Raw genomic sequence first — 27589 nt, 5'->3', positions numbered from 1 at the left:
GCAGGTGCCCTGACCCCTGGAAGTGGCAGCCCCCTGCTCCCTCTGTCCACAAGGCAGACCGTGGCACAGCATCTCCATGCACCGATCTGGCTGTGCCACCGGGGCCCAGATGACATAACAGTCATGCTGCAGGTCCCTCCCACAGTTGCTGCTGCAGCCTGTCACCTGCTCCTCTGATGGGCCCTTAATTGTCTGCATTTTTCATCCTGGCAGATGGCTTTCCTCTAAGGGAGGGTTGCTAACAGGGTCGGGAGGACAGGCATCGATTAGCGGAGTCCTCGCTGCTGTTAGTGAGGCCCGGGTGTCATTGGCACTAACAGCAGGCCTGGCCCCGAGCCTCACCCACCCTGGCACCCCCACAGGGAACCGTTTCCCAGCACTGCAGTCACCCCTAACAGAGGCACCCATGCTTAGCAGCCAGCACACAGGCTGAAGAGCACAAGACTCTGCTTCCACCTACCAGCTAGGGGCCTTCTTGGGCCTCAGTCTGCTCACACAGAAACTCGGCAGGGATGCTAACAGTCCCAGGTCACAGGGAACTGGGAGATTAATTTTTTTTTTAAGATTTATGTATTTATTTGAGAGGGAGAGAGAAAGAGAGCAGTGGGGAGGGGCAGAGGAAGGGAGAGAGAGAGAGAGAGAGAGAGAGAATCTTGAACAAGCTCCATGATTGTAGTGGAGCCCATCACCAGGGCTAGATCTCACAACCCTGAGATCAGGACTGGAGTCGAAATTAAGAATCAGATGCTTAACCCACTGAACCCCAAAGGCACGCTGGCCCCACTTCCTCCTTGACACCAAGGGCTCCTCCCCACTCTGCAGAGCCCCAAGGAAAACTCCTGACTCGGCCAGCTGTGGGGATGGCCCGCCCCCCGCCCCTCTCAGCTCGGGACCTCCTCAGACACACCCACCCCTCATGCCATTGCCGCCAGCCCCTTTTGCACCCACAACACAGCCCTGAAACCCCCCCCCAACACACACACACACACACACACACACACACACACACACAGACAACCACAAGCCACTGCTCAGATGCTCTGGACATTGGGCAACATCAATCCTATGCCCAGACCTTGGCCCTAATCTAAACCCCAAAGTTTCTCCTGTTATTCCAGACTAGGAGTCTTTCACCCCCCAAGTCCTCCCATCACTTGCTGCCATCAGGAGCCAGGGTGCAGAGAGCACGGGAACCAGGCAGGTGAGGAAGATAAAATGTCTATCTCTGCACATAAACACGTTTCGTTTTTCATAAGAAACACGTACTTGGAAAAAAACATTACAACTTGACCTGGGCTTATAGAAACAGTGGAGAAACAGACAGGAACATTCAGGAACACAGTTCAGTATTTTGCTGCATTTCCTTCTAGTCACTTCTCTATGTGGAGTGAATATTCTGTATTGTGTAACCTGTGTGTCCCACTTTAAAAAAATGCAGGGGCGCCTGGCTGGCTCAGTCAGTTAAGTGTCCAACTCTCGATCTCAGCTCAGGTCGTGATCTCAGGGTTGTGAGTTCGAGTCTCACGTTGGGCTCCACACTGGGCATAAAGCCTACTTAAAAAAAAAAATCCAGGGGATCACTGGGTGGCTCAGTGCTTTAGCGCCTCTCTGGAGATTCTGGTTAATACAGTGCCTCTCTCTCTCTCTCTCTCTCTCTCTCTCTCTCTCTCAAATAAATAAATAAATAATCTTTTTTAAAAATCCAAAGTGTATACAAGTCTACAGTAAATTCAGTTTATTTTTTAAAAGATTTTATTTATTTATCCATAGAGACACAGAGAAAGAGAGAGAGGGGCAGAGGCACAGGCAGAAGGAGAAGCAGGTCCCATGCAGGGAGCCCAACGTGGGATTCGATCCTGGGTCTTCAGGATCACACCCTGAGCTGAAGGCAGGCACTAAACCACTGAGCCACCCGGGCTGCCCTAAGTTCAGTTTAAATTTGAAAAAAGGCTACAATAAAATTAATTATCCCTTCTCTGACCCCAGCCCCACCATCTCCTTTCTCCAAAGCAATTACCATTACCTACCCATGTACACCTTCCAGAACAATCTGTGTTCAGGCAAGCACACCCGTGGATGCTCCCCCTTTGTAACACAATGATTTCATACTCTACACACTGTATTAACCAGAATCTCCAGAGAAACAAAATCAATAGGATGTGTGTGTAATGTAAATTTAGCATGAGGAATTGGCTCACATAATTATGGAGGCTGGCAAGTCCAAAATCTGCAGGGCGGGTCAGCAGGCTGGAGACCCAGGAAGAGCTGATGCTGCGGCTGAAGTCCAGGGGCAGAATTCCCCTCTTGCTCAGGGCTGACTGATCAACTTTCTGTTCTTTGCCGGCCTTCAACTGATTAGGTGAGGCCCACCCACATGGTGGTGGGCGCTCTTTCACTCAAAGTCCTTGGATATGCTTTTTCTTAAGATTTTATTTATTTATTTGAGAGAGAGTGAGAGAGAACACAAGCAGGGGGAGGGGCAGAGGGAGAGGGAGAGGCAGGCTCCCCACTGAGCAGGGAGCCTAATGTGTCACTCAATCCCAGCACCCTGGGATCATGACCTGAGCTGAAGGCAGATACGTAACTGATTAAGCCACCCAGACACTTCAGTATTTTGCCCACTTTAGTGTCTGTATCAATGACCATGTTTTTTTTTTCTTTGACCTGTTCCTGTGACGCATCACGTCAATGGCGTTCTTTACGAGACCCTGCGTGTCCCATGTTATAGAGCATGCTAATTGCAATGTGCTCCTGGATTTTGTTGGCTACTATTTCAGTGAGGATTTTATACTGCCATTCATAGGTGAGATTGGTCTGTTGATTTCTTAGAGAAATCTGTCAAGTTTAGGAAGCTCTTCCTTCTTTTTTAACCCGTGCTCTGGAAGGGTAAGATTGCACTGTGGTTCCTTCTTTAAAAGTTTGGTAAAATTCTGAAATTCTGTGAACCTACCCAACCAAGCCTGGGGTTTCAACGGAGGGGTAATAGATCTTCAACAGAATCCTCTAGTTCCTGCTTAGTAATTGTTTTATTTAGATTCCTTTCTCTTCAGATAGCAGGTTGTCTGTTTATATTTTCCTAGAATATCATCTTACCCATTTTTAAAAATATTTTACTTATTTGTTTGTTTGTTGAGAGAGAGAGAGAGAGAGAGAGAGAGGCAGGGACACAGGCAGAGGGAGAAGCAGGCTCCATGCATGGACTCAATCCCAGGACTCTGGGATCATGCCCTGGCCTGAAGGCGGTGCTAAACCACTGAGCCACCCGGGCTGCCCCATCTTACCCATTTTTTAAAAATTTTGTGGCCCAGGGGCACCTGGATGGCTCAGTTGGTTAAGTGTCTGCCTCTAGCTCAGGTCATGATCTCAGGGTCCTGAGATCGAGCCTCGCATTGGGCTCCCTGCTCAGTGGGGAGCCTGCTTCTCTCTCCCTCTCTGCCTCTCCACCCGCTTGTGTTCTCTTTCTCACTCTCTCTCTGTCAAATAAATAAAATCTTAAAAAAAACTTCTGTGGTCTAGATGCAACGTGTCTTTCGCAGTGCTTCCCATTTCCTATTTGTGTGTCACCACTTTCACCCTACCAGTTCCACCTGAGTAGGTAGGTACCTGGTGGTACCTCAGAGCTGTACATCCTAGTGGTGACTTCAGATTTCTCAGTGTGGTTACAGTCTTCCACTGGCTTTCTTGGGTTTCTCATATATATTTTTTAAGATTCTATTTATTTGCGGGAGAGAGAGCACATGGCTGGGGGAGGGGAAAAGGGGGGACGGGGAGAGGGAGATGGAGGGGCAGAGGGAGAAGCAGGATCTCCACTGAGCAGGGAGCGCCACGTGGGGCTCGATCCCAGGACCCTGAGATCATGACCTGAGCGGAAGGCAGATGCTTCACCGACTGAGCCACCCAGGCGCCCCCTGAATTTTTCAGATAGAACAATCATAGTCTGTCTCCCACCATGATGAATATTCCTTACCCACTCTCCCGGAGTAATTGGGCTATTTTTGCAATGTCTGGCTGTAACAATGCACATCTTCATATACAAAGCCTTTTCTGTATTTAGAATTATTTCCTTGGGCTAGATACTCTGGATCAAAGGGTAAGCATGTTTTTTTAGGCCAATTTACTTTCCAGAAGGGTTGTTCCAATTTGCACTCCCACCAGCAACCAAGGATTAAAAACCTGGGTCAGGTCATGCTTCTTCCTCCAACAGAAACACTCCAGGGGCTCCCACCCATTCCCACTGCCAACAAGAACCCCCTCAGGCTGCTTTATGCCCCCAACCTTACCTCCCATCTCCCACTGGAAAGTTCTTCCTCCTCTGACCTTCTTTTTGTTCTTGAATATGAGCTTTTCCTGGCTCCAGGACTTTGCACTGGCGGTTCCCTGTGCCCCAAACACGCCTACCACAAACCACCCCACAATGGGCTCCTCTCCATCACACAGTTCTGGCGTCACCTCCTCAGAATGGCCCTCCCTGACCACTAGACAATGATGCCCACCCCATCCCCATGGTCACACACAACCCCACCATTCTGTCCTATTGTCTTGCAGGCATCTGATGCTTCCTAAAGTGGCTGCTTGTTTGTCGCCAGCTTCCCCCATTAGACTGAAATTCCACGGGAGCAGGGACCCCCATTGTCCCCTGTATGTAGAGCAATGTCTCACACACACCAAATAATTTTTATTTACACCCAGGAGAGCTTGGCATGGCTTCCTGCATAGACCCTTTCAAATCTCCAGACCTGTGGAAACCACAAGGCTCATTACTTTAAGATCAGTTACTTTGATCACCTGGCTGTCCCCCCCCCCCTCCAGACAGCACCAGAAGATGGGCAGAGGGGTGCTTCCAGCCCTGAGTGCACGACAGCACCCTCCCCAGCACCTTTCACTTATCTTCACTCAATGCAGCCTAATTCAGCACCCAGTTAAGTCCACTCTTCAAACAAATATTTGGCTCTTTCTGTATGCCAGGCACTCCACTGAGCACTGAGGACCTAGTGGCTTTACTCCCAGGGGGCTTCCAGTCTTTCAGGAGGGATGGGGCAAGGCCTTGAGTAAAGGTGCCAACTCCGGCTATGGGCTGACCAGCACCTCTGGGGCTTCCTGTTTGTTGGCAGAGGTGGGTCTCAGGACAACAGGAGGAGCTAGTCTGGTGGGAAGTGAGAGGAGGCATCCAGGCAGGGGCCCTGCGGGTGCTTTGGTAGTTCCGTTCTGATCCCATCCTGGTGGCTCGGTCCTGGGTGGGGAGGGGGTTCCTCTGATTCCCATGGACACAGCTCCCAGCCCTGGAGGGACCCAGCACATGTCTACCTTCTCACCTTGTTACAGGACCCTCTCCCCAGCATGGACACCCACCCTCCATCCCTAGCTCATTTCCTGTGCCAGGGCGGGGGCTCCCCTCTGCAATGTTCTCCAGGCTTCCAGACAGTCTCTCTTAAAATCACATTACAGAAGAGTAAACAGAGGCTCAGACAAAAGTGGGCGAGCGAGCTCGGGCCCTCAGCCCCGAGAGAGACTCCTCTTTACCGGAGAGAAAACCGAGGCTCAGTGATAGGAAGCCATCGGCCAGGGTCTCATCCCAAGCTGCGGGGAGGAGAGACTGGGGAGGGGGCTGGCGTCAACCCCCAGGCCCGGCTGGGACGCGCCCCTCACGGCCTCCAGCCCACGGACTCCTACTCATCCTTCAAAACTTGGGGTCTGGCCGCTCGGGGACCTGCCCCAGCCCCTGAGCTGGGCGCTGCAGGCCTGCCCCCACCGCGGACCCGAGGCGGGAGGAGGGAGTGCGGGGTAGTGGGCCTGGGCGTCCGCGGGGAGGTGCGCATGGGGGTGGCGGGCTGGGGCAGGCGAGGTCACCCCGCGGGGTGTCCGGGCGGGTGAGGACCCCAGCCGCGCCCCGCCCCCGCCTCTGCGGGCTCGGCTGGGGGGGGGCGGGGGAGGGGGAGGGCGGGGGAGGGGGAGGGGGAGGGCGGGGCGGGGCTCCGCGGGGGGCGGGCCGGGGCGGAGCGTGGTGGCCCCCGCCGCTCGCCGCCGCCGCCGCTGCGCCCCCCGGACACGCTCGCGGATCGGGGCCCGGCCGACCGCGGACCCGCGGAGGACGGCGGGGGCGCCGGGCCCGAAGCGCGGGGCGCGGGGCGCGGGCGCCCAGGGGTCCCGGCGCGGGGCCGGCAGGGGCGGCGGGGGCGGCGGGGCCGGGCGCGCCGAGGACCCCGGGGCCGGGCCGGGCGAGGTAAGCGGTCGCCGCGGGGCGGGGGCGGGCGCGGGCGCGGGCGCGGGGACCCGGCTGGGCTGGGGCGCGGGGACCTGTCGGAGCCTTTGTCTGCGGCGCGCGGCCCCACTCCGCGCCCCTCCCCCTCCGTGGCGGTCGGGCCGCGGAGTCCGCGGCGAGGGCACGTGCTTGGGGACCCCGAATCTCCCCCCACCGCCCCCCCCCCGTCCCAGGTACTCCCAGCCTGTACCTCACCCGCCATCTGGACCGGGCCAGCCCCCACCCCCGTCTGCCCACCTCGGAGTGGCCAGTGGCCCCAGCCATGCCCGGCGCTGGGAGCCACCGCCCGCCCGGGCGTGCCCAGAGGGTCCTTCCACCTGAAGTTCCTCCCTGGACCCCCTCTGCCCCCGTCTCACGTCATCCCCCAGCCAGCTCCCTCCTGGCTCTTGGAAAAGCCACTGTAAGAGGCAGGGCCTGTGCCCAGGGGTCACCTCCCGTGGCCTGGGGAGTCTGTCTTTTGCCCAGGGGCACAGGCTGGGAACCAACTTTGTTGCTGATAGGACCCTGCAGGCAGAAGGAGCCTGGGGATGCAGGGTGCTGCTGGCCTGGGACCCGCAGAAACCAAGGCCAGGGAGGAGGGGGTGCGACTGGGCTGGGAGCTGCCAGCCAGCGCCTGTGGCCAGTGCCTTTGCCTCTCCAGCAGCAACTGCAGGAAGGAAGCAGCCCAGGGCCTTGAAACCCACTTTTCTGTGGGCAGAACCAGCAGGGACGAGTTGGGGCAATCTGTGAGCTGAAAGGGGGGGGTGCCAAAGGTGCTCAACCCTGCCAGGGCTTCAGTGCGAGCTGCATGACCTCTGACCTTGGCTCTCCGGGCAAAGTGGGGGCCCGTGAGCCAGGCTTTCAGGACTGCTGGAATCCAGAGCCCTCTGAGGCCCACAGCAGTGCCCCGAAGCAGGGGCTGGTGTGACTTCTGAGCGCCTCCTGTGTGTAGCCTAGCTTTGACCATCTAGCCACCTGCTCCCATTTATGAAGTACGTGACAGCCTCACCTTTCTCATCCACAACAGGGAGATGGGGAAACTGAGGCCTGGAGTGGCCCATTGAGGCATTAAGTGGTGACCTGTTGACCAAAGAAATGAACTTTGTTCTCTCAACTACTCCCCAGGGGTGGACATTGAGGGGTTCTGGCAGGGTGGGGGGATCAGAGAAGAGCCCGTGCTCTCTTGCATTTTTAAGCCTATGTGCATATCCTTAAATCTTAACTGAAGAGGGACATGAGAAGAGGAAGAATGGGTTGGGGGACGATCTGAGACTCCAGGCTGTTGGTGTGGAATGTGAGGGGTCCAGGGAGGGGCGAGTTGGCCAGGAGAGGTATAGATGAGCCACCTCAGTGCCCCCCCCACCACTCTGCCACCCTGCGAGGCCTGGCCTCTGCCCAGGCCAGTGACGTCGTGCCTAGGGGCCTGGGGCTGCCACAGGGGAAGCCAGAGCCCCCCGCCCACAGGAGGGACCAGGAGAAGCACATGGGGACAGTGGCTGAGGCAGGCATTGTGGGTGGAAGCTGCCTGCCTCACTGATGAGCCAGAGGGAGCCAGGGGCCGCCTCCTGGCTCAATGCTGAGCATGTCCGCCTTCCCCGGTGGTGTGGCCAGGCGTGTCCAGGGCGCTGCGTCTTGGGAAGCTTTGCAGAACACAGGTCAAGGGTTCGGGGTTCGGGCGTCCTCTGGGGCTGGGCTCAGGTCCTGAGCGGATTGCAGGGGGGAGTGTGCCATTGTTGTAAACCACTGCTCTGCTGCTGGCTCCTTCCTTGGCCTTCCTATCGGCTCAGGGAGGCTGGGAGGGCGGGGCCCAGGATCTTGGAGCCTCCTGTGCGGAATCCTGACCAAGGCCACAGAGCAAGGCCACGGTCATTCAAACCAGGCGCAGCTCTGTCCTGAGTCCACTTAGTATCCCCAGCTCCAGATGTGGCAGGAGGCCCAGGGCTGGGGGACACTTGGGAGATGCACTGAGCCTGCAGTGGGGTTACGCCTGCCTCTCAGCCCCCAGACGGAGAATCCTCAACCCTCTTGCCCATGCTTGTGGGTGCCCATCAGCTGGGGCAGCCCCCAATTGGCAGGGGCAGTTTCCCCAGGCCCTGTACCTTGCCCCAGGAAGCAGGATGGCTCCGAGCTCCAAGATCCCTGTTAAAACTCTGTAGAGCGCAGGAAGGGTGGAAACACAGGGCCAGCAGGAGGCGCTCAGTAACTAGTCAGGGCAGGATCTGCACTTCAGATCCGGAGGCTGGGAGTGGGTAAACTGAGGCAGGAGGGCAAGAAGAAATGAGACAAAAGAAGTGCAGGTGGAGGTTGGAGGGGTGGTGGCGGGCCGACTGCAGAGATGATTGGAGCAGTCTCGGACACCCAGGATCCTTCGGGAAGTGGGCCTTCTCCTGTGGGCTTTCACACACACTCTTGGGTGGGTCGAGGTGCCACACTCAGTGCCCGATGCTCAGGTGTCCCACCTCTGTTTCAGATTCTCTGCCATGAGTGTGTAAGGAGATAAATGAATAAAAGTCATTAGAAAAACAACTGGCTCAGTCGCCAGAGCGTGCCATCTTGCAGTTGTGAGCTCAAGGCCCACGCTGGGTTTGCTGATTACTTTAAAAAAATAGAATCTTAAAAAAAGAAAAAACAGAAAAGAAAAGCTGGTTACTCTTTTAGGGATAAAAACAAGACTCCCTCCAGCCCCACCTGCCCCCCACAGGGTTACCTCTACAATGGAGGTGTCTCTCCATCAGGGATAAATTAGCTTCTTCCTTTCTTTTAAACATAAGGGTAGTAGACTTGAATTGAAGCAAGAGAAACTGGGGTGAGACCAAAGGAAGGACTTCCCACCACGGAAAGTGGTTGGCCCCAGAATGGAGGGCTGCGGTGCTTCTGAGTGTCCCCGGGCTGCTCCCCTTTCGGTCTGTGAGACTGGGGTGGGGGTGGCGGGGGCGGCTGCCTCTAGGCTCCCGTTCCCTTCCCGGCTGTAAAATGAGTGAGTATGGGCACGTCTTCCCAGAGGGAGATGGTGCGGGGGACACTGAGCACGTCGCTGGCACACGCAGCACTCAGTGATGTCGGCTGTCACTCTGACTGCTCACCGAGTCCTGGCACTCCAGCTCCAGATTCTCCCTCCACCTACCCCATGTCTCTCCCTCCGTGCCACCATGCCACTGTCACCGGGGTCCCCATCATGGGGCCACTGCGACCAAGCCTGGAGTGGCATGGCACCGCTCAGCCACAGGCTCGTGTGCCCCAGGGGCGCAGCGGGGTGCGGGGTTCCCCTGGCTCGCTCAGCCCGCCTCCTCTCCCCTCTCCGCAGCACGGGCTGCCATGGGCTCCGTGGGCAGCCAGCGCCTCAAGGAGCCCAGCGTGGCGGGCACGCCAGACAGGAGCGTGGTGATGAGCTTCAGCTTCGACAGCTGCCAGCTGGAGGAGGAGGTGGCGGCAGGGACGGCTCAGGGCCAGGGCGGTGTGGCTGGGGGTGTCCCAGCTCTCGCGGACTCTGGTGAGTGACAGGGCCGGCGGGGGCGGGGGCAGGTGTGTGTCTGGCTCAGGGCCAGGATGGGCTGCAGGAGCCCCCGGGAGTCACCGAGTGCAGAACGCAGCATCTGCCAGGAGGGATCTGTCTCGAGGACTTCGCCCTGATGTCACGTGTCCCACGTGGGTCACGGAGCCAGGCGAAGAGCTTTAATCTGGCCAGGGGCTCCTGTGACCTCTGGGCAGGTGGAAGGGTGCACGATGAATCATGCACTGCCCTGTCGAGCTTCTGTCTGGAAGTGACACATGTCGCTTGGGTCACCTTCACTAGCCTCCCTTCAGTGGAGATGGGCAAGTGAGTGCCAGATGGGAGGACCAATGTGAGGTGCAAAGACTTGATTTTCATCCTGACCATGTGACCTTGACACGGGCCTAAACCTCTCTGAGCCTTGGTTCCCCCACATCAAGGAAATGGGCCAGTTGCCTATGCGATTGGACTTGCTCAGTAGAGGGCTGCATGCGGGGCTGACACTGGACAGGTTTGGGTTCAGCCACGTCCTTCCACCGACTTGGGGGCCTTGGGCGAGTGACCATTCTCTGTGCTTTGGTTCTGTCATCTAGAAAGGGGAGAAGTCCAGGTGCCACCCTCACTGTGGCTGCACAGAAGCCCCAAAACATTGCTTAGGGCTGTCCCTGCCCTCGGGAGGCCCCCAGTGACAGCTCATTTTGGGATGCCTGCAGTTGTTTTTTTAAGATTTTATTTATTTATTCATAAGAGACAGAAAGGAGAGAGAGAGAGAGAGGCAGAGACACAGGCAGAGGGAGAAGCAGGCTCCATGCCGGGGCCCCAACGTGGGACTTGATCCGGGGACTCCAGGATCACATCCTGGGCCAAAGGCAGGCGCTAAACCGCTGAGCCACCTGGGCTGCCCATGCCTGCAGTTTTTGCTAGCACCCCTCCAGGCTCAGAAATAGGGGCTGATTTTCTGGTTCCATCCCCTGTCTTTGTACATGGGAAGCAGAGGTCGTGCTGGCCAAGCCCTGTTCCCCTGTACTTAGGCAGAGCCAGCTCTGGGCCCATCCCCAGGGTGCCAGACTTCCCCTGGCCAGGCGTGGCACTAGATAACATGTGACTGTGGCCATAGAAGCAGATGGTGGTCATGGCAATGGTGATTTTAACTATAGTGGCCTTGGTGATGGTGGCTGGGTCACTCAGCCAAGAAACAGAGCCAGTGGGAGATACATACACAGATAATAGAGAGTTGTAGATAGGATACAGGTGTGGTTTACTGCAGAACATAAGCAACTACAATGGAGCCTGGCTAAGGTGGTCTGAAGTCCATAAGGCTGGTGCTCAGGAAACCCCAGGGCCCTGACCTGTTTAGGGTCTTGGCTCTGGGAAGACCTAAATGCCTTGCCTGATTAGGTCTGGCCCACCCAGGGTAATTTCCTTTTGATTACCTTAGAGTCCGCTAAGGAGAGACTTTTATCCACAAAATCCCTCCATGACAGCACCTCAACCAGTGTCCGATTGAATGAGGGACTAAGCCAGCCAAGTTGACCCATAAAATGGACCCATCACAGCCCACCCCTTGCCCCCATGGCTCTCAAACACAGCTCCGTAACCATACTTAATCTCCAAATAAAGACACTAAGTCATACTGCCACCTGGTGCGACTCAGCTAACCCCTCTGCAACCGAAAACACACTGACCCTTTCCCCAGAAGATGCAAAGTCTGACACAGCACGTTCCCACCTCTCCTTTGACAGCCCACGACTTAAATACTGAGATTTGGCACAAACGTGTCCTCTGTTAGACGGTAAGGTGATAAGGTGGGCAAACACAAGCTTTGGGTTCATAGACACATACAGACATACTCGCGTCAAGGTGAGGGACAAATACGTGTAACAGCGGCATTCCTGGGGTCTGGAGGGTCCCGTGGTCATGGCTGGTATTTATAACTAGCTTTCTCTGCTGCCCATCCCGCGCCTGTTCCCTCCACAACCGAGCTGGTCATGGTTCTTTGCCCAGTGGGGGGACCCAGACCTTCATTTCTAAAGGCACAAATCAGATTGTTTTCCGTTGACTTCAGCCCCCGGGAGTGGAAATCCTAAGAAACGCCCTGACATACTTGTTCCAGACGTACTCATATGCTGTTGTATTCTCTTTTTTATGATTTATTTATTTATTAGAGAGAGAGAGCGTGTGCGCATGCATGGCGCACACCGAGGCAGAGGGAGAAGCAGACCCCCTGCTGATCAGGGAGCCCAACGGGGACTCCATTCCAGGACCCCGAGATCATGACCTTAGCTGAAGGCAGACACATACCTGACTGAGCCCCCCAGGCACCCCTCTGCTCTATTCTATTCCATCCCTGATGTGCCCTTGGTAGTCAGGATGAGCCACCCCAGCCCCCTGGCAACCCTCTTCTCTGCCTGCTGATTTGGGGCCAGGAGGAGCCCAGCGTGGCTAGGGGCTGTCTTGCTTCCCGGTCAATGGGACTGTTGTGTCTCCGGGTAGAAGTGTTTCTGCCTTTGGACCCTGGACCGTCCCTTTGGGCCTGCAGCCTGGAGTCATAGGAGCGGGAGGCAGCCGCATTGCTAGTGGGTCCCTGAAGGTCAGAGTGGACCCACGTCCACCTGCGTGCTCCCTGGACACACGAGTGCTGGTGTGGGGAGCTCAGCCCGGGTACTGGACCCCCAGTTAGAGCCTAGGCAGCCTCCTGGGGAGTTTCGCCTCAGCTGAGTCTTCCGGGGGCCGTTCTACGGTCTGTCAGGCCAGCTGCTTTATGGCCACGACGGTGGTGGCCATGGGTGGTTGCCATGACAGCTCTGGCCACGAAGGGGGATGGTGGCCGTGATGCTGGTGGACACGGTGGCAGTGACCGTGGTGTGGAGGGGCTCGTCCCCCTCTTACCTGCTGCTGCCCTTGGGTTTAGCGGTAGAGGAGCCGGTGCCCGACGACCGCTACCACGCCATCTACTTTGCGATGCTGCTGGCCGGCGTGGGCTTCCTGCTCCCGTACAACAGCTTCATCACCGACGTGGACTACCTACACCACAAGTACCCAGGTGGGCCCCCGCCGTCGCGCCCTGCCTCCCCAGGCTGGCGGCTCACCCGGCTCTGGCTCGCCACCCTCCCGAAACCCTACTGGGGAGCCCGTTCATTCAAATCCTCGCTCCTTAGCTGCAAATTGCTAAGTGACTCAGGGCAGCCGCTCACCCTCCCTGGGCTGCCAGCCACTTTTCAGGCAGAGCGGGGAAGCAGTACCTGCTGAGGGTGGGTGCAGAGAGAGGGGCTCCCCTGAGCACCTACTGCCGGCGAACCCTCCCCCCTCGCAGGGACCTCAATTGTGTTCGACATGAGCCTCACGTACATCTTGGTGGCACTGGTGGCCGTGCTCCTGAATAACGCGCTGGTGGAGAGACTGAACCTGCACACCAGGATCACCGCGGGTACACTGCCCACCGGGGCTCCCAGCTCTCGAACATCTGGCCTGTCACTGCCATTCACCTCCTCAGTTACCCTGCGACCCATCTGTCCAATGGGCACACCTCCTCAGAACGTTACAGGGTTCAACGTATGAAAATAGGGTCCAGCTTGTGGTGGGTGCACCATATGCTAGCACGATACCTGCCCCTGGGGAGGCTTCTGTGCACCCTACATCGCATCCCGGGACCTAGTCAGCTCTTCCTGTCCCTTTCCTCTTCATGGCAACATCCAGTTTCAAGGCCCAGCTCAAGTGGTACCTCCTCTAGGAAGCCTTACAGGCATCCTCCTCTAAGACCTCTAAAGTGTCCCCAGCCATACAAGCGTTAAGGAGAAAGGCAGACAGAGAGGGAGGGCACCTCTGACCCTGCTCCACAGGAAGGGTGGCACGAGGGGAGCCCCCCGCCTGCTGCTCCCTGCCCACCACTCTGGCCTCTCCCACAGGCTACCTCTTGGCCTTGGGCCCCCTCCTCTTCATCAGCATCTGTGACGTATGGCTACAGCTCTTCTCTCGTGACCAGGCTTATGCCATCAACCTGGCCGCTGTGGGCACCGTGGCCTTGGGCTGCACAGGTAGGAACGGGGGCTGGCACCGACCTCTGAGTACCCGCCACGGGCCGTCACACCCCGGTCCCCCACCTGCTGGGGACGTACCGCATGGGCTGGTGGGCTCAGCGCCAGGACATATCCACGTGCGCGCCCCACACGTGTGCTGACACACGGAGTGCATACCCGCGGTGCCTACTGCATCCACCTGCACATCCTACACACACACATCCTACACACCTGTGTACTGCATCCACGTGTACACTCCACACAAACCCACACACACACTGCACATCTACACCTACGTGCCACATCCTTGTGGCACTCCACACACACACACACACATACACACGCTGTATGTGTATACCTACGTGCTGCATCCATGTATACGCTACACATACACACACATGCCGCATCCACGTGTACACTCCACACACGTGCACGCACTTGCATGCTGCATCCATGTGTAAACTCCACACATGCGCACACGCTGCACATCCACAGTGCCCGTGTGTCCCGAGCACATACAGCATTAGAGTGCATACACTGTGCACACGTCCACACACCCACTGCATGCCACGTGGACGTGGAGGCAATCCCCTGGCTTCCTCAGGTATGAATTGTGCTTCAAGAACTATCCTGCCCACGTCACCATGTCACCTTGTTGCTCTTGGGGGGTGTCTCTCAAACTTATTTTTTTAACTTTATTTTGAAACTATTTCATACCTCTGGAAAGGTTGCAAGAACAGCATAAGGAATTCCCACACACCCTTCACATTCATTAGGCTCGCCAGTTGCTGATGTTTTGTCACATAGACGCTCTCTGTCCCCATTATACACATAGATATGAATAAATTTTGCCTCTGAAAACATATAAATATAAAATAATCTGTGTTTTCATCTTAAACCGTTTGGGAGTCATCTTGCCTAAATCCTGAGCCCCCCCCCCCTTTTTTTTAAATCCTGAGTCTTGAGAGTGTATTTTCTAGAAGTCAAGATGTTTCTTCTATCCCTGTGTTACAGTTACCTGAGTCAGGAAGCATAACCCACATGGTGCGCTCTCAGGATCCGTGTCACATGTCACCCATCACCTGGATAGCATCCTTTATAGCAGTCTGTTTTCCTGACCCAGGATGCAGTCCAGGATCACACCCGGCACTCACCGTCATGTCTTTAATCCCCTTTAGTCCTGTGTGGTCCTCCGCTTCCCTCTTTCACAGCAGCAATGTCTGGAAAGGTCCAGGTGGTGGCTTTGTACTCTTTCAAACTCTTTTTGTGTGGCAAGAAATACGTTTCACACTATGAGCCAGTGAACATGTTTGCATGCGTGTGTGTGCTTATTAGTGAGATTGAAGCTCTGGGAAACCGTGTCCTCACTCCAGGCGGTGTCCTCAGGTCTGTTTTGTTCTGTTCTATTTCTTTAAAAAAGCAAATGCCGGGAAGGACCAGGAGATCCTAGTTTTCATGGTTTGTCTGCTCTGGGGTGGGTGTCCGTGTAGGGCAGGGATTTGCTAAGCTGTAGGCTCTGAGCCTGTGCATCTCTGTGTTGGTTAGGATGAGAGCAGGGAGGCTGTAGGAACCAGCTGGCCCAGAAATCTCAGTGGCGTCACAAAATAAGACTTCCTTCTGGCTCTCGCTGCATGTCCAACACGTGGACAGAGGCGATGCTTCACACAGTCCCTGGGAGCTGGGCCTCAGTGGTCCCCATCTGTAACACAAGGCCCTTTTGGTCACTGCCACTGGGGGAGAGAAACATCAGAAGTCCACTTGGCTTTTTTCGCCTCGGCCGGAAGGGGTGCATGTTTTCTGCTCGTGTTTCATTGGCCAGGACCTGGCTGGCCCGTGGTCCCCAGCACACACTATTTGCTGGGCAGGGTGGGTGGGCCAGATGCCTCTGCCACCAGGTGAGGGGTGGCATCTCACAATCACTCCTCTGTCTCTCCCCCCAAGTGCAGCAATCCAGCTTCTATGGGTACACGGGGATGCTGCCCAAGAGGTACACCCAGGGCGTGATGACCGGGGAGAGTGAGTATCTGCAGACCCCCAGGAGGAGCCCTTGGCTATGTGCCATGCACCTGGTTGGGGACGGTGACCACCATCAACCCCTGCCTGGCTGGTGGGGGGCAGGGACTCCCGATGGGAAGGGAACGGCTATGATGTGTGCACATCTCTATGAGGGTGCAGACCTTTGTGATGTGAGAGCACGTATGCGTCTGAGCGGGGCTCTAGAGTGACTTGGGGTGCTCGTGTGTTCTGTGTGTCTGCATGTGCATGTGTGTGCAAGGTATGCCTGTCCAAACCACGATGTCTGGCACCACACCTCAGCGTCACGCTGTCCTCAGATCCCTGGACCCACAAGCTAACCCCTGCCTGGCACCCCCACATGGCTTCTCAGACTCACTTTTCCAAGCCCACCAGTCCTGTCCATCTGCCCCTGCTCAGTGAATGGCACCCCCAAACCTGAACCTTACCCTGCACTCTGATCCCTGCCCTCCAGCCCTGGTCTGGGTGGCCAGCTCCCCACTGGCCCTGCTGCCCCCTCCTGCATATCAGGGCCCTCTTTTGAAGCCCCTTCCTCCAGATGTTCTCAGCCTTCCTTGATGCCTGGATAGGCCAGGGTCAGCAGTGTAGTCCAGGCAGGAAGTTGGCCCACTTCTTTGGGGTACTCTGCATCCCCTACCACGTGGGGAGATTGCCCAGACACCCTCAGGGCTCTAACCCTTAGGTGTGTGGGGGTTCGGCTGCAGGAAAGCACGGGGCAAGCAGATCACTTCGGTATGTTTTGTCACAGAGGTGAGCGAGGCAGCTGCAGACTGTTGCTGATTTGGGGTGGCTTGTGCAGCCAGGAGCCCCACACTCTGAGATCAGCCAACAGTGGCCACGGCCAGCCTCTGCCAGACACTACCCAGTGGCTCATGGTCACACCCCACACCCACATCCTGCCTGAGGTCTCCCACCTGCCATAACCCCACTGCCCTCCCTTGTGATCTTGTGACCACACCCACACTTCCTGTCAGCTCCTTGAACATGGACAAGCATAGCTCAGGCCAGCCCCTGCCAGGGATGCTCCTCCCCAGCCTTTGCCTGCCCCCACTGTCATGCACAGATGTTGACATTCTTCTGCAAATGGTTTGCAGCATCCCCCACCGAGCCCTGGGAAGGCAGGGCTCAGGTCCCCCCTGTCCCCACTGTGTCCTCCTCAGGGCAGGGTGGTGCCAGGCACACAACAAGTGCTGTATAAATGCTCCTGGGGTGTGTGTATGAGAAGACAGCAGGGCCAGGCAGGGGTGGTCTGAGTGGGCACATGCTGGGAACAGCTCCCTCCCGTCTGGGGCCTGGGCCAGGGCCGGAGGGAGCTTGAGCAGGGCAGGGCCGGGCAGGTGCAGGGCTGGAGGCAGACGGGTGCAGAGTTGGGCAGGGCCTGGGACAGATCCAGGCAGGGGTAGGGCAGGGCTGGGGATGCTGAGTGGGGGCCGAGGCCCAGGCCGAGCATGGCTCCTTCCCGCTCCAGGCACGGCAGGCGTGATGGTGTCCCTGAGCCGTATCCTCACCAAGCTGCTGCTGCCGGACGAGCGGGCGAGTACGCTCATCTTCTTCCTGGTGTCCGCGGGCCTGGAGCTGCTCTGCTTCCTGCTGCACCTGCTGGTGCGACGCAGCCGCTTCGTGCTCTACTACACCACGAGACCCCGCGACAGCCGTGGGGGCTGCAGGGCCGGCTACCGCGTGCACCACGACGTTGCTGCGGGGGACATCCAGTTTGTGAGTCTGTCGGGCGCTGCCACCGCCAGGTCCCAGCCGACCTCCTGGCCTTCCCTCAGGCCCTCCTTCTATCTGCAGAATCAGGTTTCGAGCCCCCGTGTATGTGGCCTGAGGCCCGGCTGGTGGGCCGGCCAGAGCTGTCCTGGGGGGCAGGGCGCCCTCTGGTGGCAGCATGGCCTCATGGCCCCAGAGGGAGCAGGGTGGCAGGTAGGGCGCCTGTGGGATGACACGGGAGGGCAGGGTGGGAGGAGTCAGCATCCCTGCTCCTGGGGGACCCCACGCCCCTCACCGTCCTCCAAAGCGAAGTCCTCGCAGACGGGGTCCAGAGGGTCACCCAGGCTCTGTGTGACACAGAGAGGGGCCACCGGGCAACACACTGTCACAGTGCTGGGACCAAGCCCACGGTGGTCAGGGAGGTTCCCTGAGAAGTGTCCTCTGGGCTGACCTTGACCCCCGAGGAGGGGAGATGTGGAGATCCACAGGAAGGGCATCGGGAGCAGAGGGAAGAGCAAGTGTGAAGGGCTCCGGGGCTGGATGGAGCTCTATGTGTTTGAGGGTCCGTGGGGTGCAGGGTGGGCGACCTGGAGGACCCCTCCCCACCCATACCCGACCGGCTCCGTGCGTCCTCCCTCCAGGAGCACCATTGCCCAGGCCTAGCCAACAGCGGGTCCCCGAAGGACAGCCCAGCCCACGAGGTGACCAGCGGCAGTGGGGGCACCTACACGCGCTTCGACATGCCACAGCCAAGAGTCACGCGGAGCTGGCCCTCCTTCAGAGGTGGGGGGGCAAGGCAGGCGGGGCGGTCCTCTGGGCATTGCTGGCAGCGCCCCCAACGCCTGACCCCTAGCCTGCCGCCCACAGCCCTGCTGCTGCACCGCTACGCCGTGGCCCGCGCCATCTGGGCTGACATGCTCTCCATCGCCGTCACCTACTTCATCACGCTGTGCCTCTTCCCGGGTCTTGAGTCCGAGGTCCGCCACTGCGTCCTGGGCGAGTGGCTGCCCATCCTCATCATGGCTGTGTTCAACCTCTCCGACTTCGTGGGCAAGGCAAGCCTGCAGCCCCTCCAGGGTCCCTGCAGGTTGGGGGCAGCCCCTGAGCTGAGGACACCGGAGCTCCCAAGTTGGGAGGGGGCAGCCAAGCCACAGCGCCATCCCAGGCCACGTCCCACAGCGGGCGGCCCTAGCAGTCATCCTTGTGTCTGCGCCCCGCAGCTACTGGGTCTGTGGGACAGGCCTCCCAAGACAGCGCAGGACGTACTCCCAGGGAGCAGGCACCTCGAAGGGGCCACAAGAATCTGGGCAGAGTGCCCTCCCCGTGCTACAAGCACAGGGCAGGCAGGGGTCAGGGTTGGAGTAGGATCAAGGCTGCCATTTCTGGGGCAGGCCTGATGTGGGCCTTCTTCAGACGAATGAATGAAGAACGCGAGGCTCAGAGAAGGAAAGCCCTTTGCCCAAGGTCACACAGCAGAGCCATCTGAGAAATGAGTCTGTCTGCGAGGGAGCAAGGCTTAGTGAGCTCAACTCTTAATTGTGCTCTTTTCTGCTGCGTAAAATGTTGCAGGCAGGACTGACCCTTGGGGTCTCGAGGGCCCCATTTCTCCAGTAGGGTCAGGAGCCCATCCTGTGAGGGTACAGTGAGGATAGAATGAGGTGGGGGGACCCATGCAATGTTCTTGTTTTTTGTTTTTTGGTTTTTTTAAAGATTTTTATTTATTCATGAAAGACACAGAGAAGCAGAGAGAGGCAGAGGGAAAAGCAGGCTGTCTGTGGGGAACCTGATGTGGCACCCAATCCCAGGACCCTGGGATCACACCCTGAGCCAAAGGCAGATAGATGCTCAACCACTGGGCCACCCAGGGACTCCTTGTGCAGTGTTTAGATGGATGCTAGGCACACCAGCAAGCACTGTGTGTTGCTGTAACAAGGGATTTGGTGGATTTGGTGGATTTAGTGGCCAAGGCCGGCAAAGGATGGGGACCCACCGGAGCTGGTGCATCTGTGCACAGGAACCCTGTGTGGGGCTGCCGAAGAGATGGGAGGGGTGGCGGGCTCGGGAGAGACGGGGAGCCAACGTGCCTGGCTCCCCACAGATCCTGGCAGCTCTGCCCATGGACTGGCGGGGTACCCACCTGCTGGCCTGCTCCTGCCTGCGCGTGGTCTTCATCCCCCTCTTCATCCTGTGCGTCTACCCAAGCGGCACGCCCGCCCTGCGCCACCCGGCCTGGCCCTGCGTCTTCTCTCTGCTCATGGGCATCAGCAACGGCTACTTTGGCAGCGTGCCCATGATCCTGGCAGCGGGCAAAGTGAGCCCCAAGCAGCGTGAGCTGGCAGGTAAGGCCCATGGGAACAACGGCCATGTGGCAAAAAGGTGCTCCTGGGCTCCAGGGTCATGTCAGCCTCCGGGAGCTCATAGATGTGGGGATGTTCATCAATCACTTGCCACTTCATTCATCCCGCAATTGCTCAATGAGCCCCTACTGTGTGCCAGGCACTGTTCTAGGCACCAGGGATACAGTGGCAACAAAACAATGACCCCTGCGTGTGTGGGGCTGACAGTCCAGAGGTGGCAAATGACCATACACGTAATGTGTTGAGTGATGGTAAATATGACAGGGAAAAAGCAGAGAAAGGGGATGAGGTTGTTGGGATGGGGAGTTTACAATGTAAGTGGAATGATCTGGGAAGGCCTCCCTGAGGAGGTGACTTTTGAGCAGAGATCTGAAGAAAGTGGCGAGGAAGCCAGCCTTGTGACAATGCAGAAGAAGAGCCTGCGTGAAAGCCTAGGGGCAGAGCCAGCGATAGGACGGGGGTGTCCCCACGGTAGGGGTGGAGGCCCCCAGGAGCGAGGAGCGGCAGGACCTGAATGTGTGTAAAGACCGCTTCCGGTGCTGCTTGGACAGTGAGGCAGGAACAGGCAGGGGCCGGGAGGGAGGGAGGCGCTCCTGCACTCGTCCAGGCCAGACCAGACCTTAGAGGAGGGGCTCGCTCGGGCAGGGGTCCACGTCCCTGGAAGAAAGTGCCAGATCCCGGATCTGTTTGACAGCCAGAGCCCACGGGGCGGGCTGATGGATCTGGAGACCAGATGTGAGAGAAGGATCTGTGGCCAAGAGGGAGTCCCCAGTTTGGGGGTGTCCCGAGAAGCCTGGCTTGCCATCGACTGAAGGGGGAGAGGGGTTGGGGGAGCCAGGGGCCCTGGATCATGTTCCGGGCACAGTAGTTTCAGAAGCCCTTAGACATCCCAGATTGTCCGCAACAAGGAGGCGCATGTAGATGGGGAGCAGGAGGCAGAGAAGCAGGCAACGCCTGGGGCACCCCATGTGTTCACCTGGGGCGTAACCATCCTCAGATGGCCTCCCCTCCGGGAGCGGGCGGTGGTCACTGCTTTGCACCCAAGAAGCTGCGGCTTGGACTCGCGGCCGCCGTCGTGGTCACTGCTGTGGTCCTCTGAGCGCCGCCCCCCTCCGCAGCGCCGCCCTGCCCCTGGCCGCCACCTGAGGTCCCGTGTCATCCGCAGGCAACACCATGACCGTGTCCTACATGACAGGGCTGACGCTGGGCTCCGCTGTGGCCTACTGCACCTACAGCCTCACCCGGGACGCCCCCAGCAGCTGCTTCCACACCTCCACAAACACCTCCTTCCCCGGCCTCTGAGCCAGGCCTGGCCACCCCCGAGGCCCGAGGCCTCCTCCCCGCCCCTGCCTGCAGTGCCTACGGGGCCCCGGCCTCCTCCCCGTGCCAGTCACGCCCCCTCTGGGCCCAGCTGCCCTGTCACTCCGGCCCCAGGGCTATGCTAAGCCATCCCAGGGCCACCCAGGGCCACCCAGCACTGTGCTCCCCGTCCTGTCTCGCGCCTGCCCTTCATCCCCTGTGTGCGGTGGCCCCGACTCTAGCCAGGCCAGCGCTCTCTGGGGTCACAGCCGTCCCCAGCCAGGAGAGCAGGCCACCAGCGGGGGCCCCTCTTGGCGACCCCCACCCATGGCCACCTGTCCCCACCATCCATGGCACCTGATCCCACCCTCTTTCACCAGGGAGCCCTCCCCAAGGAGAGGGCCTCTCCCCTCTACCTGTCCCTAAACACTAGTTCTCCCAAACAAAATGCATTTGCCACGACGGTATAGTAGCCCTGGATCTGAATGCCCTCAGACCGTGGTCTACACAGGCCTCTCTACCACCATAGCTTGTGTGCTGGCCTGGTGCAACCACCCCGCATCGAGAGCCCCCCTCCATGCACCTAGGCACCCACCTAGGCCACAGGCCTGGGAGTCTGCACCTGACCGGGGACCCCTGTCCACTTCTCTGGCTCCACCTCCATCCGTCTGTGATGCCGCAAGGGGACACACCCAGGCTGAAGTCATCTCTTGACTTAGACTTTGATCCTCACCCAGCGAGGCCCAAGGAAGGACAGGAGTCACTGCAAGTAGGTGGGGGGGGGGGTCCCCTCCCCAGTCAGGACCCTCAAGTTCCAAGTCCGGGGTGCCCTGACCTGAGGGGATTCTGGAGCATCTTGCCAAAGACAGACTTTTCCAGGGGGAGGATGGCCTGCCCTGCCACGCCCATGGCACACTTGTGACCACCCTGGCCCTCTATGTCCTGTCCACCTGTCTGTCCACTAACTACCGCACTGGCCATTAAAATATGAAGGCAGAGAACTGCCCAGCTGCTGCCTCTGAGTGGCGTCTGTGTGGGTGGGGGCCGCCCCCCACCACCTTGCTCTCTGGTAGTGGGGGAGGGGTCCTGGTGGGACAGAGCCACCCATGGGGCTAGGACCTCAGTCTTTTCACCTGGGAAGCTGCCCTGCCCACATCCAGGCCTGGAGTTGCGTGGGGGTGGCCAATCTGGTAGCAGGAGGGCTCCGTGCACCTGGTGGGGGGTGGACGGGTGGCATGGGAGCTGGAAGCATTTGGGGTGTGGAGGCACCTTTGGTGCTCCTTGGCCCTCAGGTCAGGGGGAAGGGCTGCAGCCATCCATTTGACAAGGAGCTTGCACCCTGCCCGCAGGAAACGAACCAGGACCCGAGGTTGAGGGTTCTGGGTTCAAGTTTCAGCTATGCTGCTGATTCCTGTCCAGTTTGGTGCCTTAGTTTCCACAAGCAGTGGAGCCGGTCCACTCTTTTATGTGGGTCCCTTGGAGAAGGTTTGGGGAGGGGGGCCGGCCATCAGAGGGGCTGTGCTCCAGGCCTGCAGCCTCGAGGACTCACCACCAGGACCCACTGTCAGGCATCAGCCCTGGACCCAAACGGGCGCCCTGGCAGCGAGGGGAGCCAAGACCTCGAGGCAATACCACAGGGGCCACCAGGTGGCGCCAGCGCAGCGCTCCTCTGGGTGGGAGTGGCCGGCGGCTGTCCTGACTCGGTTTCTCAGCCCCTCGCCTGGTGGGTCGCTGGGCAGGTGCCCGCGGGGTCAGGCCGGAGGGAGTGGCAGCACCAGGAGCAGGACCCGGCCTCCCGTGACCCCCGCAGGGGTGCCGTCCTGTGTCTCCCCACGGCCCTGGCCCACGCGGCCCACCTGCACTGCCCTGGCTCTTGTGGTCTTCAGCTGTGGGCAGGGCTGGGAGCGCCAACCTCTGCCTCTTCAAGGACACAGGAGGTGCCCACCCCCCAGCCTCGCTTCTGCACTGACGGACACGTCCCGCAGCTCAGCAGCCCGACACAGTAGTGGTCATCTCTGGCCACCCACGGGGACAGCAGCCAGGACAGCCGACAAAGCCTTCGCTTCCCTCCACTGGCGCTGGCTTGGACGGAGACAGCCCTGCGCCGACCGCGGCCGCTGTGGGGCCAGGGCCCAGCTCCTGGCCTGGATGGTGGGCAGCACCGCCGCCAGCCGCTGCCCAGGACCGTGCACCACCCTCCCCTGCCCTTGAAATGAACCACTCCAGACAACGGCATTTCTCCGATTATAGCTTTTTCTCTTTTCTTTTCTTTTTTTATGAAAAAGATCACACAGAATTCGCCAACAAACAAAATTCCAAAAGAAACTTAAAAAAAAAAAAAAAAAAGGAAAACAGTAATTCCCCCAAAAAACAAAACCAAAGTCTGGCTTTTCCTTCCCTTAAGATTGTCTGGACGAGGCCTCCCGTCCCCCTGGAAGGCGCGGGGGCTGGTAAGTGCTCTCGGGGCCGAGCCGGGGGAGCAGGGGCCCCCCTCTCTCCCTTCCTCAGCCTCTTCTCTCCCTAACTGCTTCTCCATTCTGGGGGCAAGTACAGTACACCTGGGCCAGGGTGGTGGGCGGGCGGGGGTGCTCAGGACGAGGGGGGCCCGTGAAGCTGGGTGCTAGACACTCACAATCTAATAGGAAATAAAAAATAATATTCTGCACGTCAGAATGTGTTCGCTTTTTTTTTTTTATAATTTCATAGCTATTTTTTCACAGTTTTAAAAAGTTTATATTTATATATATTTATATATATTTATCTTTATATATATAATTAAAAAGTTGACTCCATTTAAAGGCGTATGATACAGGGGCGGGGAGAGTCTCTCGGTACAATAAAACTGTACAGGTTATAAGAACTGCCGCCTCCGGGCTGGCTGAGGCCGGGGCGGGAGGGCCGGGCGGGGCCGGGTCGAGGACTTCAGCACCATTGGGGTTGTATGTAGTGTAAGGGGCTGGACCGGGAGGGGTGGGCTCTCCCCAGGGCCTCAGGGCAAGCAGCCCCCCCGCCCTGCTGCCTGGCACCTGCCCGATGCTCTGGGGCTCCACCCTCACCTGGCTCTCTCGCTCGAGTCCAGGCCATCCTCAGGGGCAGAGGCCGGGCCCCAGGCTGGCGCCCAGACCAAGCCTGGCCTGATCAGTGAGGCTGGCGGGCATCTAGCCACTTCCCACTCCCCTCGCTGCCCATGTCACAGCGGGAGGCTTGGGGCGGGCTCCGTGCTGAGGGGGGTCAGGCCCGAGGTGCCCCAGGGAGGACCTCCAGCAGCGGGAACCCCAGAGCGAGTGTCAGTCTGGTTCCTTGGAAACCACCCCCTCCCCCAACTGAGTCCCTGGTGGGCCTGGGCATCGGCCCAGAGGCACCGGCGTCCAGGGGGACCCAGCCTAGCCAAGTGCTTACAAGGTGCTGGAGGGAAGGCCCCTGGAGGGGGCCCAGCAGAGCCATACCCTGATAGCTGAGAGGAGCCCCATCCTGAGGGGCACCGAGGGGTTTGGGAGGGGGGCTGGAGACGTGTGCACATGTGTGCACACACGTGCATGCATACAGGCACACACATGTACACGCTCACACACGCCGAGGCGTCCAAGGGCACACCTGCATGCACACAGCCAACGCACATGGCCCCCGAGACGTGGCAGTGATGGTGAGGGCCCCCATCGGCCCTCGGGGCACAAGGCAGCTGGCAGGGTGCTGGGTGCTCAGCAGAGCACAGGCACGCCGTCGGTGGAGAAGATCATGCCTGTGGTGGGCTCGTAGGTGCCCGCGAGGTAGTACAGACCCTCGCTGTCCTGGTATTTCTTGGTCTTGAGCATCTGCTCATACTGCTCCAGGCCCACCACCAGGCACTTGTGCGACACGGTCTGCACGTCGTTCTCGTCCACGTGGGAGGACTGGTAGAGGGCGCGCTGCGGGCACGGTGGGCAGGTGTCAGGGCAGGTGGGGGGGGCAGAGGGAAGACCCCCCCCCTCCCAGGCCAGAGGGACCAGGGCAAACCTTGAGGGCAGAGACAGAGAAACGCCCCTCACCCTGACCCTAGAGCAGCCCAGAGACTGGGATTCTGACACAGACGGAGAGAGGCGCCAGGACAGAGCCCTGAAAGCCAACGGCCCCAAAGTATCGTGGGGACAGTGTGTGGCAGGCAGCAGTTCAGAGCCAGAACGAGGTTGGGGTTGGAGGCCTGGGCACCTCCTCCCTGCCCTCCACCATGTGCCCCTACCTCCATGAAGTCCTTTCTCTGGCTGGAGGCTCGCAGGGCCGCGGGGAGGCTGCGGCCGGACTTCTGGTCCCAGTGCTGCATGAGGGCCAGACAAGGGGCAGCGGTGAGCCTGGCCAGGCCCTGCCCCCGCCCAGCCGGGCACCCTGGCCTCCACCCCCGGGCTGGTCGGGCCCTGGCCTCACCTGGCCCTCGTGGAGGCGCTTGCCCGGGCTGGTCTCCTCAGGGTGGTAGAACCACTTGACGCGGACCACCATGTTGCTGCCCCACGACTCCCACATGCTCTGGATGCGGCCGATGTAGGGCAGGTTGGGGCGGCCAGCCGACAGGAACACGGCGCAGTCCCCGATGCGGATCATCTCCTTGCCGCGCACGATGGCTTTGTAGAACAGCTTGCGGGCCTTGCCCTTCATGCCACGGCGCTGCGGGACACACCGTGTCAAGGGCCCCGGGCCCGCCCTGCCACCACCGGCCCTACCCACGAGCCCTGGGCTTCTGTAGAGGGCAGGCTGGGATGGAGGGGACCCCCTGCTTGCTCTAACTGGGGGAGCCTCCATCTCGCTGCACACTGGGTGTCCAACAGGGGCTTCCCTGACATGCAGGACCCACAACTAAGAAGGGCTTCCATTTCCCATCCTGGAGAAGTGCACCTGCTGTCCATGAGGCTCGCGCAGCCGAACCCAGCAGTCCCCTAATGACTCCCAATTTCCAGACAGGGACAGTGAGGTCCAGTAGGGAGACAGGGCAGTGAAGCCCCGGAGCTCCCAGCTTCGCCTGTGGACAGAGCACAGGGCTCCTCCCACATGACTCTCAGCCATGTAACATCCCCTGGGGCCACAGGACACTGGCTGTTCAGCCTCATTCTACACCCCAACAGGTAGTGTGGGGCTGGGAGTCAGCCACCTGAGTGGCCTAACCAGGGGCGAGGGAGTGGGGGGCACGGGCCGAGGCTGTCCCTGAGACAATGTCAACCCCCAGGGGAAGCCCCTGACTTCGGTCAGCCCAGGGCCCACAAGGCCCAGCACTCGGTGCACATCTGCCAGCCTGTGGTGTGCTGGGTTTTTCTTAGTCACTCAACAAACATTTCCTGGGCTGGCACTGGGACACACATGCAGGTCTGAGGAGGGAACACACCTGCCATCAAGACCCCAAAATGCACCTCAGCCCCAGGCAGCTCTAGGGTCCATCGCTGTCCCTGGGGGTAACCCCTGAGAGACCAGACCTAAGCAAAGTTCTGCTCTCCCATGGATGCAGAGTGTGATCTCCTAGAACCCAGATCTAAAACTCACTTTGCCTGTTTCACATGGGCTGCCAGCGGACTCAGACGAGCCTAAACAGGGGAGACTGCACGCTTGTTTCCCACCTTCTCCAGCAGCCTTTCTCTACTTTTAATTCATTGGCTCCCTGGTGGTGAAAGACTTTCTGATGTCCTTGTCACTGATTTTCTACAAACTGCTCAAATTCTTTTCAGCTCAAGGCTAAAAATAAATTCAAGGTGAGGTGGACAGCTACGATTTCTACATCAACTCATCTCTGACAGCTGCTATGTTTCTTAGCATCCAGTGGCTACTCCCCTTCTCACAGATCCTCCTCAATCCATATGGCTCCCCAGTGGGGCTGCTCCCACCCCTGCAGTGAGCACAGGACTTGGCCCGGCCAATCTGAACATCCTGTTGTCCTTCTGGCATTGTGACTGGCTCAGAGGTGGGCTTAGCATCCAAGCCAAAGGCATTCCACCAACTACTTGTAAAAAGATACTTCCATGGGGATCCTCGGGTGGCTCAACGGTTTAGAGCCTGCCTTCAGCCCAGGGCATGATCCTGGACTCCCGGGATTGAGTACTGCATCGGGGTCCCTGCATGGAGCCTGCTCCTCCCTCTGCCTCTGTCTCTCTCTGCCCACCCCCCGTTTCTCTGTGTGTCTCTCATGAATAAAAAAAAAAAAAAAAAGATACTTCCTCCCTACTGTCACTTCTGAGATGGTGGAAAACAAACTGGAAGCTACAGGGGCTACTTGCTGTCAAGAGGGAAGGACTGTCAAAGCAGGAGACCGACACAAAGGTGGGAACAACTGAAACCTGGAGCGTGGACCCAGGAGTGAGTCTGAAGACAGCCTTTCAAACCCCTGGATCCAGTTGTACCTGAAGCTGGACACCCCTGGACGTTTCTGTCCACTGCAGCCCTGCACCCTGATGCTAACACGGGGAAGGGGCCAATCACAGTGGAGGCGAGT

The 27589-nt window shown here is 58.6% G+C and overlaps 2 protein-coding genes across 11 annotated transcripts in view; one reads left to right on the top strand and one right to left on the bottom strand.

The window, feature by feature from the left end:
• The first annotated feature begins 6142 nt into the window (after positions 1-6142).
• SLC29A4 (solute carrier family 29 member 4) lies at positions 6143-22152 on the top strand. 2 transcript variants are annotated; one of them, XM_041749759.1, is made up of 11 exons: positions 6143-6220; positions 9543-9728; positions 12640-12771; positions 13042-13155; positions 13634-13762; positions 15686-15760; positions 17247-17494; positions 18130-18271; positions 18356-18543; positions 19587-19827; positions 21011-22152. In XM_041749759.1, the coding sequence occupies exons 2-11, from the start codon at positions 9554-9556 to the stop codon at positions 21145-21147; spliced, it is 1581 nt and encodes a 526-aa protein (XP_041605693.1). In that variant the 5' UTR covers positions 6143-6220; positions 9543-9553; the 3' UTR covers positions 21148-22152. The 2 variants fall into 2 exon arrangements, with proteins under 2 accessions (XP_041605693.1, XP_041605692.1); XM_041749758.1 differs by lacking the exon at positions 15686-15760 and having other exon boundaries at positions 6168-6220.
• Positions 22153-23987: 1835 nt separating this feature from the next.
• Positions 23988-27589, bottom strand: part of TNRC18 (trinucleotide repeat containing 18) — an 89875-nt gene continuing 86273 nt past the window's right edge. For all 9 annotated transcript variants that reach the window (XM_041749757.1, XM_041749750.1, XM_041749751.1 and 6 more), the window contains 3 exons: positions 25543-25779; positions 25361-25435; positions 23988-25049 (listed from right to left, as the gene is read on the bottom strand). In XM_041749757.1, the coding sequence (XP_041605691.1) occupies positions 24843-25049; positions 25361-25435; positions 25543-25779 (519 nt within the window). In that variant the 3' untranslated portion in view covers positions 23988-24842. The remainder of the gene's footprint in view (positions 25050-25360; positions 25436-25542; positions 25780-27589) is intronic.

This window comes from Vulpes lagopus, chromosome 3, assembly GCF_018345385.1.
Source record: "Vulpes lagopus strain Blue_001 chromosome 3, ASM1834538v1, whole genome shotgun sequence".
Taxonomy (NCBI): Eukaryota; Metazoa; Chordata; class Mammalia; order Carnivora; family Canidae; genus Vulpes; species Vulpes lagopus.
Note: the sequence above shows the minus strand (reverse complement) of the source record. Positions and strands in the feature narration are given on the sequence as shown.

Excerpts from the sequence above, each read along its gene's own strand:
- SLC29A4 (XM_041749759.1), top strand. The coding sequence starts at position 9,554 with ATGGGCTCCGTGGGCAGCCAGCGCCTCAAGGAGCCCAGCGTGGCGGGC. Across the intron at positions 13,763-15,685 it reads CGTGGCCTTGGGCTGCACAG|TGCAGCAATCCAGCTTCTAT; the intron begins GTAGGAACGGGG and ends TCTCCCCCCAAG. Across the intron at positions 18,272-18,355 it reads GAGCTGGCCCTCCTTCAGAG|CCCTGCTGCTGCACCGCTAC; the intron begins GTGGGGGGGCAA and ends TGCCGCCCACAG.